At 34.4% G+C, this 14,630-nt stretch overlaps 1 protein-coding gene and 1 long non-coding RNA gene across 2 annotated transcripts in view; one reads left to right on the top strand and one right to left on the bottom strand.

Annotated features, from left to right (window-relative positions):
* Nucleotides 1–14,630, bottom strand: part of LOC128073538 (uncharacterized) — a 90,196-nt gene that overhangs the window by 60,601 nt on the left and 14,965 nt on the right. The window lies entirely within an intron of this gene.
* Nucleotides 7,567–14,630, top strand: part of IGF1 (insulin like growth factor 1) — a 55,334-nt gene continuing 48,270 nt past the window's right edge. The window contains exons 1-2 of the mRNA XM_052668584.1: nt 7,567–7,850; nt 12,131–12,287. Of these exons, the coding sequence (XP_052524544.1) occupies nt 7,788–7,850; nt 12,131–12,287 (220 nt within the window). The 5' untranslated portion in view covers nt 7,567–7,787. The remainder of the gene's footprint in view (nt 7,851–12,130; nt 12,288–14,630) is intronic.

The raw sequence follows: 14,630 nt of genomic DNA, 5'->3' as shown, positions 1-14,630 counted from the left end.
GATGTGACAAAACATTTTAGATTTGTGGGGGTTTTTTTTATTTTTTTTATTTTTTAAAGATCTAACAAATATTCTACATAACACTGAAGGAAAGTAAACAGTTATGGAAAGTTAGTTTCAAATAAATCTTAGCAATCCTAAATGGTAACTACCAATTAGTATCTAAAGAAACCAACCAATGTACCTTTTCCTCTTTCCCACTAGAAAGCAATCCTGGCAGTAGCCTCTCTGCCAGCTGTTTCTTTTCCTTCTTCATACTCTTTTTTCTCCCCTGTGCAGGAGCATGGCTTAACCCATGTGCAGGTTTAGGGACTGAAAACAAAGTTTAGAGCCAATGAATCTGTTCTTGGAATCAGAATACTATTCTATAAATCAGACATGGACTAAGGTTTACTAATTAAACTGCTCCCTATGCATGACAAGTAACACAACTGTTATCTTACTAACTTTATATATTTTATCATATAGTCATCAGATAAAGAATAGTAATTCCAGGGGAAAAAAAAAAAAAAGGGTTGCAAATAAGGTCCTTGACACGAACACTTGTGGATAGTGTAAAGGGAAAAAGAAGAAAATAAGTAAAAGGAAGCATCTGTTGGGGCTTCATCCAGCTATGCTTAACACTTTTGGAAGATGACAGAGACATAATATGAGCAGGGCTACACAGTAACTTGTCATTTCCTATAAATATAGAGAGGTGTTGCTCCGGCCACCATAGTGTTTTCCAAAAAATACATAGCCTGGCTCGTTCTGTTTTCCGTCTATAATCCTTAAAGTACATTGCAAAGTATTTCAGAATTGTTGTTCATATTTTACAGATAGGAAAATATGGAAGTGATTGCAGTAATGGCTCAAGTGGACTGTAACACCAGGGTAAAAAATGATAATACGCAGCACAATTCAGCACAGATATATTTAAGACCTATTAGAAATGAAAGACACATTTTCATTTGTTTCAATGCACTCAAATGCAGGATGCATCAAAATCTGAAACCACAGTTTTGTAAAAAGTCTTAATGGCCTAAACTACCATCAGTGTTTAGAAAGCATATGCTATTAAAAAAAAAAATAAAATAAAAATCTGGTGAAAATAAAAGGTGAAAAATACATCACACTTACTAAACAGTTATTCTTCAGAACCATAGAATTCATGAGTGGGTGAGTTAAGATAGATTTGCACTTACTATTCTTCTAAATAATACTTCTTAGGACAACAGTTGCAGAAATGGTTTCTATACCCTAGGGATATATAGATGGAGGCTGGATATTAAATGACATTGGTTATCTTTTTATCACAGCGGAGCACACATCAATAAGAATCAATGTAGCTTTTATTTGTGTAAATTTTGTTATTTTGTGGGTTGTTTCTGTACAGTCATTGGAATTCTGGTGATTTTACTAGCTCAATAGCTAAATAAATGATTCGGTAGTTTCTTAATGAAAGCAAACCTGATCAAAATCTTGAAGTTATAGTTAACTGAAGATTATAGTTAACTGAAGATTATTTATGGATTTCTGTTAATTTTTCATAAGCCCTTAATGTTTTGATAAAAATAAACTTGCTCATTGTAGCTAATAGGTCAAATTAGAAGCAACGTATCAGTATCTTCTGTTTGAAGAAAGAAATCTAATAAAAAGGTCAGTAAGGGGGCTCAGCCTTTGAAGATGCAGAACATACTGGCTTCTGTCCAAGAAACAATGCAGAAATGTTATGAGATAAGCCACTTAGGTGTAGTAAATCACGAGTGTGAAGAGAAATGAACCCAGAAGAAAGAGTCCTAAGCAGTGTCGTATAAGACTGAATTAGTAGTAAATTAAATAAACTAAAAATAGAGTAAGGGGCTGTTTCTTTTTCCTTAAAGACATCTTATTTCATCTCTAAGTGTTTGCTTACAAGAAAGTTATAGAGCAGGGATAAGTATTCTTTATTCTTACTCATGCAAGAGTTCTTCAGGTCAATGTGAAATAAATATTTTTGCCATGTTTTCTGTCTGATTTGCATGGAAAAATATACAACGAATCTATGACAGGATGCACAATATTCAGTTTGTTCTCTTTTACAGTCCTTTCTAAGGCAGCAAAAATAGAAAAACAAATCATAGCATGGGCATTAGAATTCACATGCATAATATGTGGAAAAGGAAGAACACTATAAACCACGTACATAATTCCGAAAGTAATGCCTCCTATTTATTCTCATAGAAACTGCAACAAAGAGAACAGTAATTTGATAGAGAAAATTCTCTGCTACAAAACACCTTTTTTGAATGTAGACACAACCATTGGCCATGCGCTTCTGCCAGCGATGAAGAAGAGCCTGCATATCATGCTCACAAACATCTGCGCCAGCAGAAATGACTCACTGCCACCACTGTTGAAATGCACAACCCACCGCCTCCCTGTGCTCACTTTCACTGTTTGGTGCCTCTCTGCTGCCATCTGTTGCAGGGCAGCAAAGTACAATTTTGGCAGGAAGGTTCAGCTTCTATTGCCATGCCACCAACATCCAGCCTCTCATGTTGTGGGCTAACAAAAGAGGAGGCACTACTTTCAGAACAGTCTTCATATATCTGGTAGATTATTGTTCAAAAATACATGAGATGCATCTTTGAGATCATTCAGGAAAAACAAATATCTCTACAATTCATCTACTTGTGGAAGTAAAAGTTTAGAAAATGAGAGAAATACCTAAGGTCATACATGTATCTCTGGGAGACACAGACATTTAAGTGGCAGTGGAAGTCAAACATACATATTTCCCAGGCTACTGCAATTCCCATTTGTTTTGCCTTCTTTCCCTGTATGCAGGCATTGCACTATGCAGTAATATTTTTCAATTTTCTTTCTTTGTTAATTCTGACTTTTTGTTTCTTTTAGAAATAAAAAAAAAAAAAAAGCAATTTCTTGGAGCAAAGATGATCTATTCAGATGATCTTAACATTGGGAAAGGGAGAACAAGACTACAGACGGCTGAAACCGGGGATTTCCAGTTTAATGGAAAATTCTGGTATTCTGATTATTCAGAATCAGAATAAACTATTTCAAAATTTCCCACAAAACAGAAATTGAAAAAATACCCTAAAAACTATGCTTTCAAAAAATGTTGAAACACATTATTATTTTTTTTGACATTTTAGTTTTGTTAGTTTTACACTACTTTTCATATTGTATAGTTTTTGTTTTGCCAGAAATAACTGCACGTTATCTGTTGTCACTTAATTAAGTAAGTAATTTCCATAATAGATGTTATTGTGGTGGGTTTTTTGTTTGTTTTTTAAATCTACTTAAGTATTTAAATTGCGAAAACAGTACATATAAAAATTGATGTGTATTTCATTTGCATAGGAAAGTAAGATCAGTATTTGGCTTTGTACTATTTTTAGCAGAAACTTTCTAAATCTCCGTGGAAAAAAATATAATATATTATATTGAAGGATATTCCAAATGTAGACACTCTAATTTCTGTGATAAACTAAATTTATAGAATTACTCAGTACATTCATTTAACGAACCCATGGGTTAATTTTGACTGTTATTAATACCAGTTGTTTCTATCGCTTCTACCCATAAAAGAAGCTCTGAACTGAGGTCCTCACACACCCATTCTCTTGAAACATGTTTTTCTTGATCTGTGAACATAAAAGGTTTCAATTTCCTTGATTCTCATTTAATCGGGAAACTTGCACTTTCCCTGTTTTGCCCTAAAGAGAAACTGCTTTTCATGGCACTGCTCTTCTCTTTTGTCTTTCTTCAATACTACCATTGTAATGACAGCTCAAATGTAACATCATTATTCTCCCCATCAAATTTGTACCTTGTTTTTCATGTAGTGATGATACTACTTAGGTCACCATGGGAAAAAGTGGGGTAGCTCGTTTTTTTGTTAGTCCAGTTTTTAAAAAAACAGTTGGCAAGGATTTTTCTACCTGTCTTACTTTGAATTTCAATGCAACATTTCTTATTCACACAATATTTACCTTCACCTGTTTATCCAAAGTTTCCTAGAAAAGAAAGCTAAACTTCTCCAATAGCAAACAAGTAAATAATTCATGTGAGACTGTAAGAACTAAGCAGTCATTTCTGTCTTTCAGGAAATAATGCTACATTGTAAATAACATTTTATCTTATCCAAAAGCAAGCAAGATGATTAATGAAGTAAATAAAAAGAGAATTCTCCAAACCAAAAGACCTTGAGCTGGATGCTAATAAGAAAATAAGGAAAATATACATTCAGATTATGATAGAATGAAAATGTTGATTCTCCACTTTAAAACCTTTTCAGAAAAGGATCACAAAAATAGTAAGTGACAGAAGATATAGTATCTCTGTTTATGAAGAAGCCAAAGGTAATACTCAGGTCAAAGTCTGCATTTACAAGAATCCTAGATCAGCATGCCAAAATAAGGCCTTATGGTGGGGTTCAGTTACCTAAACACTGTTGCTGAAGGCCATTTGAGATGCCCTAAGCTATCCGAGAAATCTATCTAGGGTCAGCAGATATGACACAGAGAGGAATTACATATCTTTCAGTAGTGGAAGCTGGAAGACATGCAGGATATCCTACAGCCCTAAAAATGATACTGGATGCCCAGATTTAGGGAAACAAATACTGCCTTTAATGCCTAGCTTTATGATTGTCTCCTCAAAAAATGAAAAGGAGAGGAGAGGGGAGGGGAAGGGAAGGGGAAGGAATTGAGGGGAAGGGAGAAAAATACAATACAATTTCCATTAGCGCAACAAAATGAATTCAGAAACCAGTCAATACAATCAGTAGGCTAAATAGGCTAAGGAGGCCTACTGAAGGGCTGAGGGAAGACTGATAAGACAGTGTTCTTCTAGAGGTTCTTCTGCCTTTTGGGGGGAACAGGGAACATATTACCACAACATTCAGTACCATTCAATCAGCTTGTATCTCACTGCATTTGTATATGTTCTGTGCAGAATTGCTGTTTTTAAGACAATGGTATCTATTCTGATTCTACCTTGATTCCAGAAGAATTATTATCCTAATATAGGAAAAGAAACAGCAGTTCTATGTAATAAGTAACTCAATATAGGTACCAGTGAACTAGTACAGGAGAAGGCAAGAGAACAGTATACACTTTGCCTTTCAGGCACTGAAAAAAAAGCCAAAGATATTCAGACTATTGTCTTTTATAGAGTTAGAGAAATTCTGCTGAGTCCAATGGATTTTTTTTTTTTTCTGAGTATTTTTATGACTACCATACATTATGGAGTTGACAAGTGCATTTTATTCAAAGTTGTAGATATAACTGCAACTAGTCATTAAGAAGTAAATCATACAGCAATTTATTCTAAATGGTTTATTACCTAATAGCTTTTTACCAGGAAGAAAAAAAAAAATCTCTAGTAATTAGCAGACTGCTATACTGAGTAGAATAAATGATCAGAAGAGAAGCTGTGTTTTAGGAGAGTAGTGATTCCCAGATAAATATGTCCTAAGGAATGTTTTATTTCCTAGGAAAAAAAAAATATGGAATGGGTTGTAAGAAATGTATTGCGCTGTTTAACAGTAAGTCTAAAAATTATTACCAAAAATCTGTCATTGTTTTCTTGTCCTTTCACAAAATCACTTGAAAGTGACAATTAGACAGAAATGGAGTGCTTCCGAAAGTCAAATTATATTGCTGGAATGAAGGTACAGAGTTCAGAATGGCTCCATCGCAAGAAGATGGATCAGTACTATGGAGAGAAACCACAATTCTTTGACTACCATGAAAGACAAAAGTTCCACCTTCTGCTGTGTGTTGCTGTCATGACCAGTGGAGGCCTGGTAAAAAGTCAAGAAAGCCACCATGAGGAGTAAAATGAAGGTTTGAACCTTGGCAGTGGGGATGTGAGAAATGTACTGATTCCTTTTAATATTTAGGAAGATAAAGGAAGAAGTGCATGCATCCATCTATAGTACTACTCTTCTCACCTCCTCCTATTAGGATGGTGAAATAAGTGATATATGTGCTGCAAGTTGGGGTATCCCTTGGAATATCCTCAAGGCATATTTAGAACCATGCCACTGCTCAATGAACTTTGAATCACAGTGGAATTAATAAAATATACCAGGATTACAAAATAATGTGCCTTCAGTATAAATGCATATTGGTACACTTGAAATTCTGATTGGTATTGCCTCAACTAAACAAACTTACCTGTGATTCTGCCATTATGCAAAATTAGAGGAAGCCCCTTCCAAGGAGTTAGTTTATCTAACTCTAACCAGCTTAACATTACACAGAGCAGACTATCAGCCATTTATAGAAGATACTAATAACCAACTACATCCTTTCTGCCTGGCTAGTATGATAAGGTTCAAAGTGGATCTGAAAACTGAGGACCTGAAACAATATGACCTCAATTATTATTTTTAATAATACAGTACATCTACCTGTTATGGTTTGTGACATGTATTTGTTTGCAGTCTTGATTAATGCTCTACTTTTAAATGCCATCTTCCAAAATCAAAGGCTAACAAGTACAAACTGTATCCATAAAACAGCATCTCGATTTTATTCTCAATAGCTAAGTATTGAAATGCAAGCATACATTATAAATAGAAAAACAGCTGGCTTGGAGCACACTGCAAGCCACTAACACAGTTGAGGGATTTGAATGACATCATAACCCGTGAGAGCATGCTGCTGGCCAGCTGGTGTTATTTATAATATACTCATAATTGAGGAAAAATAAAAAGGCAAAAGTTAGGTATTGCAGAACTAACAAATTCTCTCCTCCCCAGTGTCACTTAAATTATTAAGAGTAATTATGAAAATTGCTTCTAAAAAGGAGAAAATCGCCTTACAATTACAAGAGAGCATTTAAAATAAAAGTAAGAGAAGCCCTTCAAACTAGGCTACTTGAGTTACTACATTCATAGTACTGTAAATTCTAGGAAATTGTATGACTTCTGTGTGGTTGCTAAAGGATCACAGGGCTGTTTTGCCCTATTTGCCCTATTTGCACAAGCAGTGCTCAACAACTCTTTTACTTTATGCAAATGACAAACTGTTATTTTAGGGTTAATAGCACAGAGAGTCAGTGGTTTTATTTGTTAGTCAGCATGTAAGCGTGCCAAGTTTAGTAACGTAAAGATGCACTTAAAACAAAGTAAACTGTCTGCCCGTCTCTCTAGGTTAAAATAAATGAAATAAAATACCTGTGTCTCTGCATGAATGAAATGTGCACAGTCGTACACAGTAATATAAAGGTATACAGACGATGCCTTTACCTATGGAGGCTTTTGTCTATTTGAAAAGCAGACACATACACACAAAAATGCAAATGTACACATAGCCACCCGAAAGTTAACCAGAATACATTCTCTTATTTTCCGTGGCAGCATAAGCTTTTTTGTCTGCTAACCCCTCAGTCACTAATTCACATTCTTTTAAAGGGGAAAAAATATGCTTCTGTGCTCTAGTTTTAAAATGCAAAGGTATGATGTTATTTGTCACCATGCCCAAAAAAGTCCTTACTCGGTAACTTTGCCAGAAGAGGGAGAGAGAGAGAAGGCAAATGCTCCCCCAGCTGTTTCCTGTCTACAGTGTCTGTGTAATGTAGATAAATGTGAGGATTTTCTCTAAATCCCTCTTCTGTTTGCTAAATCTCACTGTCACTGCTAAAATCAGAGCAGATAGAGCCTGCGCAATGGAATAAAGTCCTCAATATTGAAATGTGACATTGCTCTCAACATCTCACATCTCTCTGGATTTCTTTTTTCTCATCATTACTGCTAACAAATTCATTTCCAGACTTTGCACTTTTAAGAAGCAATGGAAAAAATCAACAGTCTTTCAACACAATTAGTTAAGTGCTGCTTTTGTGATTTCTTGAAGGTAAATCTTTATTACTATTTCAAATAATTTTTTAGCTTTATTTTACTGTGTGTTGTCTGCTTCTGCTTTGAAGAGTATGTGCACTTTTCAGTAGCATTATTTTAGTATTGAGAATTATTTCTAAATTGCTGAACATGCAATTTTATGTGATCTGGAAAATGGTTGTATGTAATAGTTGCAATTACATAGATAAGTATAAGGGTAAACTATTGCAGATACATGTCTTAAATGTCACTTCTGTTCAGAGAACTTCACAATATTTCAGTTATGTCATTATTAAATAGTCCAACTACATCATTGTCTATATTGTTAATTAATGCTTCTGTACAAGAACTTTTAGCAGTTTTCTGCAGGTGCAGATTTTTATAGGAAAATGGACATTGTACACATGTTAAGTTTCTGTAGTTTGTTAAACACAGAGATAAAATCTTCATGCTTTCACACAGAAACTTTTAAGGGATGTTGTCACTGCAGCAATTTTCTGGCAGCACTGTTGCATTTGCTTGTTTTTTTGCTTTCATATGTTAAAAGTAAATGTGAAGTTCTGTTTGTTTTTTACATTAGAACCCAGCTGCAACTCTTGCTGACCTTGCATATTTGTCTAGCTCAAGCAATTGTATATAAAGAAAATGGAAATTCTCCTACATGTTCTTCTCCAAGTTTTTTTTCTTGTAGGGAGGGCTGATTCATGAAAGTTTGCATATGAAGTTTCATGTTATGACTCTAGAATTTCTAGTCATTAATATAAGCTGTCATTAGGTAAATTTGGGTTCAGTATGTGCACTGACCTCTGTTTCTGTCAATTGGCTCTTGTTCAACTTTTCATTATCAACAAATTTATATCCTTCAAGAACTTATTCTCTTTAGTGGCTTGAAGCACACTTATGCAGTTGACAGAATTCTCTTGTTTTAATTGTTTAGGGCCTAATTATTTTTTTTAGAGAGACTTACTCCCTTCCTTAATGTGATTCAGAAGAGCAAGTCTGTAAATGCAATGGATAAAACCATTCTCCTAATGTACAAATGGGCATCCTTTCCAGTCTACTTGAAAGGTGAAGAAGTATTTTTTTTTTTTAACTGTTGAGCAAAGCATTAAGAGACATAAAAGTAATGTGCTAGTTCTTCAGCTGATGCATCCTGCCAAGCTTCCTGGGAATCAATGGAGCATATTGATTTAGGTTAAGATGTAGCCCTGATTTTTTTAAAACAAAATTAGCAGTATTTAAACCTTGATCCATCCTGAAGTACATATGCTTTACATATAATAAATGCTAGGGAATACTGTTATTAAATGCTAATTGTAAACTTTTACTATGACTTGGTAATTAGATCCAAAAATTATGTAGCAAAATGTGTATAACTTTTTTTTTCCTATAGCATATACTATCCATAAGAATTTTTTCTCACATCAAGATATTTATAATTATTATGAATGTCAGTATGCTATTAAAATGACCAAGCATGGGAAGAACTCCTATGCACAAACTATGCCAACTAATAGCTTGTTAGAAGAAGTGGATTTACATAGAAAACTAAGATGTAAAAGAGATGTAGAGTGCTCATATATGACATTCTTCTGTGGTGCCACTCTTCTGGACTATTAAAAGAGGAATGCAGCAAAAGCTGGTTATTTTACTGAAAAAAAAAAAAAAAAAAAAAAAAAGAGGAAATTCCAGCTGTGAAAATATGGTCAGTCATTCTATGCAACCAAAAGAAGTGTTTAACCAGGCTCATCCTGAACCTGTATTCAATTTCCAAATGTAATTAGATGCTTCAATAAACCCCACCCACATGCCAATGCATTTTCTTTTAAAGTCTCAACTTTCTAGTGAAACTGGGGACACTGTAAGAACTCTGCCTGTTTGCAAAGGACCTGAAGCAATTTTGGATTATAACTTTGTATTTTCTTAAGACTATTCTCCTTAGAAATAATGGGAACTGTGATTTAACTATGAACATATTGAATCAACTAATGTTGTATTTAATTAAATTGATGAAGTATAGCTAAAGTCTTAAACTATATTTTGGAATTAGTTTTGACACAACAGCATTTAAACAAAAAAGTAATTGACTCCCAGAAACATGTTGATCTTTTCTCTCTCCCAAAGTTTTTACTTGGTTGCAAGTACTTGACTGCTTTTAAATTTGGAGATAAAGTGTAGAAATTCTCTGTGGTTTATACTGTGCAGCCTTTTTGGCCTCCAGTAAAGGAAAAACAGTAGATAATCTGTTTTGTTGTAGTCTAGTGCTGATATTTATCTTAAAATGTAACCCAGCTGAAAAGTCATGCAAAATACAAAATTGTTAAATGTCTAAGATTTATATTTATTTCTGGCCCAAATATTACACAAGAACAAACTGTTAAATACATAATGTTCTTGTATTTATAATGCCTTTCTCCTGTCTCAGCCTGTGTGCTGAACAGTTTTCTGATTTACCTCCTCAGAACTAGGAACCATCTTAAACCACAGGTGCATAACATTAATCTTTAAAATTAAAAAATATGGCAAGGGAAAAAAGAAGTTCATGTTTTTAAGATATGGAATAATTACAGGAAAGAATGCCATGTGTTATCATTCATTTATAATTGACCTTCCTCCATCTGCCACTGTAGTCAGCAGATGTCCATGCATTAAAACTTGTTGGTTTTTCCATGGCAAAGTTGGCTAAAGACTGTTGTGAATGGGAAAATAATTATTCTTTCTTTTCATGAGATAACCTGGGATTTAGATTTGCTTGTTATTTTCGCAGTGGAAATATTATCAGGAAAAACAGAGGGGTACATTCTGACTTATTTATAGACTTTTTTCTTACTCAGCTTTGACTTAAGCTGAAATAGGGGACTCATCCAGCAAGATGCTAAGATCTCTTGCCAAGAAGAAAAGAATACTTACAAATTATTGACTTAAATGAGAGAAGGCTCAATACCCCACTGGATCAACTCTCATATGACCAGACAATAGACAGTTTCGTCAGTTTTTCAGAAGTCCAGTGAAAAAATAAGAGAAACAAGTCCCTAAAAGAAACTTCAGGAAATACTACTTTTTTACTCCAGTTGCTAATGTAAGGAAGTTTTAAGCCAAGGTTAACTGTACATAAAAGAAAGATTCATAACCTCTTACCTGACTGCAATACTAAAATTAACCTTGCAATAGAATGAAATTAAATGCAGATTTACACCCTTTGAAGATAGCATTTTTGTCAAATGATCTAAATCAGGTCAGAAAATGCATTAAGCACATTCTTCACTGTTCTGAAACCAAATAGAAATAGATTTTCCTAAGACTCAAAAAAATTCTATGTTGAGTAAGATCTTCTGTTGCTACTAAGTGATACTAAGGGAAGTAGACAAAATGCAATTGGGCAAATTGACACCCACTGAGGATCAACCATACTTTAACCTTACGTCTGGGAAAAAAAGACTTCGCATCCAAGTGTGATGAAACATTCATCACCTGTATTTATGCCTCATAGCCAAACCTGAACTAAGTAGATAGAGAAAGCATACCTGCTTCTGTATTTGTATCAAATACAAAAAAATCCTTCGCTATTTCTCCTCTTAATTTCTTGAATGTTTCCAAATGTTAACCTGCTTGTAACAGAAGACTGGAAGAGTCACTGAATGTAGTCCCCTATGGTAGAAGGTCCCATACAATCTCTTTAGTAACTTCAGCAAGTTCTATCTTAAAGCACCTTTTTATGTTGTCTTAATGTTTTCATTCGTAAAGTGTCTGGACAGCCACAGAGCTCTAATAATTTATTTTTTTCCTCTTGGGCAAAATTTCCTTTCATCTAGTTAACAGCTATTTATTCTTATGACAGCACTGTTGTTTTAAAGTTTAAATAGCTCTTATATACCATTTCCACATGACCCAGCGCATTGACAGACAGCTATTTTCCCTATTAGCCTACCTGGACGCAAACAGAACAACATAAGGCTGTCCGATTTTCCTTACCCTAACTATTCCAGGCTTCCTGAGTTTCTTCATCTTTCTGTAGTACTATTCCATATCCTTCTCTAACAAGAGCAACTATTAATCATAATTCCTGCAAGGCTTTCTAACTACATGTGAATGTAAACCAAGAATACGTACTAGATTAAGTCATCAGTTTACCAAATGTTAAGTCTAGAATATGTAGATTGCAGCCTATCCTGATACTGCATATATTGTCTAACAAATTACAGTACATATGCGCTATCAGTTTATACAGGTGCAGGATTCTTTTTTTTTTAAGACTCTGTTGGGAAACTGACACAGTACTTTTTCCTTCCTTGGCAGGTGAAGATGCACACTGTGTCCTACATTCATTTCTTCTACCTTGCCCTGTGTTTGCTTACCTTAACCAGTTCTGCTGCTGCTGGCCCAGAAACACTGTGTGGTGCTGAGCTGGTTGATGCTCTTCAGTTTGTATGTGGAGACAGAGGCTTCTACTTCAGTAAGTCAATCCTTACATTCAACCGTTAAGTTTTTCTATGTCATCCATTTGAGTTTGCAACTGCTTTAAGCAAGCATAGGAATTATCCGACCAGGCTGCCAGGTACCACTAGTATCTTGGATCTCAGAGATGCCCAAGCCTTCAATGACCATTAAATCTCAGTTAAGAATAGATATGTTCCTATATTCAGCTCTCTGAGATTTTGATGAATTTTACTTTTCAGGCATATTATTGTTTTTATAACTACTTACCAGCTGCTGCTATCATACCTGCTATGTTATTACTTCTCCTGACCTGCCACTAAAAATAAGGAAATGAAAGGACACACTGGACCCAAGATATTCACAGAGCATAACTGCACGTACCTATTATCTCAGACTATTCGTAAACAGTTTAAGTACACATTATATCATATTAAAAACACACAAATCTTCAACATCTGGTTTGAAAAAAAGGAAAAGCTGGAAGGCAGCAAGCAGAAAGGTACTGTATCCAAGTATCCACATGCTACATAAGTTAAGTACAGGTGAAGGAAAATACTTTCATGGTGAGATAATAAAGAATATTTCCAGTACAGATAATAGATAAAATTAAGTGTGTAACAGAGTGGATATATTAGTACTCAAGAAACTTTTTGGAGCAAGTTGGAAAATAAACATCACAATACCTTTTCTTTGCTGTACTTTAGTTTGTGCGAAGCTCTTAGCACCTCCTTACAAGTGGCATCAAGATCAAGAATACACAACATGTAAATAATAGAAGTCTACTTCCAATTTTCAGCTCTTGCTACTCAAATGCTATAAGGATAAGGAAACTTTTAGCAAGGAGTATGTTCATTCTGAACTCATTCATGAATATATTATAAATTCAAAACGGACATAAAATTGTGCTTGTAGAGCCTCTGAAATTAGTGCTTACTTCTAACAAAATAATTTCCCAGACTATTCTTGTCTGAAGTTACCTGTCTTTCAGGGCCTCAGTTCCCTTTCCAAACAAGGATATAACTAATAGAAGGAAATATGCAGTGGTTAGGATATAAAGACAAGAATCTAACTGAAGGTTGTTTTAATTTTCCTACATATTTTTTATATTCTTTGCAAAGTCTACAATTTTTTTAGAAAATTTTTCAATCCTTGTTTTATCCCAATAATTCCTGCCTTCCAAGATTTCACGTTCGTTTTTCTGATCAGTTTCCCCCTACACCATTCCTATTCATTTCTACACATGGATTTATTGATTTCAAAATTTATTTCCTTGCTTGGAATAAAAATAGAACTGGGGAAATCCAAACTCTTGGACCTTGACTTTACAGAAAATCTGGATTTCCTCTACATACAAATTGCTGACATTTTCATTTTCTTCTTCAGACATTCGTTAAAGTTTACCCTTTGAACCTGAAAGCCTCAGTTTCATATATGCACAGTAATTCATTAAAGCACTCAGAAAGAAATTTTCATTTTTCTACCAGTTCTTTATTTGTTCACCTAGACAGCACAATCTATTACAATCATCAGCAGATAAGTTACTCTTAATGGACTATTTGAGTAGCATACATATGCTTTCTCTTTGTGATTTGAAGGAATTCAAAGGAAAACTTTCTTATTCTCCTCTTTTTTCTACATCAGAAAAAAATCAGACAATTTACTTTATTGTTAGAACAGCATAGCTTTTATTTCTTTTTTTTTAACTGTGTGTGGATTTTGGGCATTTTTCCAGTCATTTGGCAAAATGCTGCTTGTTCAGAGAACTATCACACTTGCTTCCTGAAAGAGTGGCTGCTACTGCCAAATAATCAGACAACATTTCTGTGCAATTATTGTGTTGCTCAAGGTAAAAATATATGTCAAATGCTAACTATCAGCAAAAAAAAAGAAAAAAAAATTGTCTTTGCTTTCAATCTCAGTTGTTCTAAAATTACACAACCTGTTTCCAATCTCTAAAGTCCCTGAGCTAGATGATCCTTTCTTTAAAATAACAGGACGGCTTTCAGAAGTTTTTCAAAGGAGTTCATAACCCTTGCAATCTTGACTTTCGTCTGGCATCAGTAAGAGGCTTCCTCTCTAGTTTTCTTTCTTGTGCGCTTACATTCTAAGTTTTGACTTGAAATTAGTATAACTGGTGACACATTAAGTTCTACTTTATCTTTGTGAAAGACTATGAAAGATTTTACATGGCCAATGTGTTTTAGCAAAGTCTTACACTGTTGTAATTAAGAAATCGCAACAAGAAATTTATAAAGTTAATACCTGGCCCTTGGGTGCCAAATCATTTATGTCCCATGCCTGACTCTACTATTAATTCATGAGGAAGCCATTTAATCTGTTTTAGTGTTCTTCCTCTTAT

Source organism: Tympanuchus pallidicinctus, unplaced genomic scaffold (assembly GCF_026119805.1).
Source record: "Tympanuchus pallidicinctus isolate F22 unplaced genomic scaffold, pur_lepc_1.0 scaffold8, whole genome shotgun sequence".
In the NCBI taxonomy this organism is placed as follows: Eukaryota; Metazoa; Chordata; class Aves; order Galliformes; family Phasianidae; genus Tympanuchus; species Tympanuchus pallidicinctus.
Note: the sequence above shows the minus strand (reverse complement) of the source record. Positions and strands in the feature narration are given on the sequence as shown.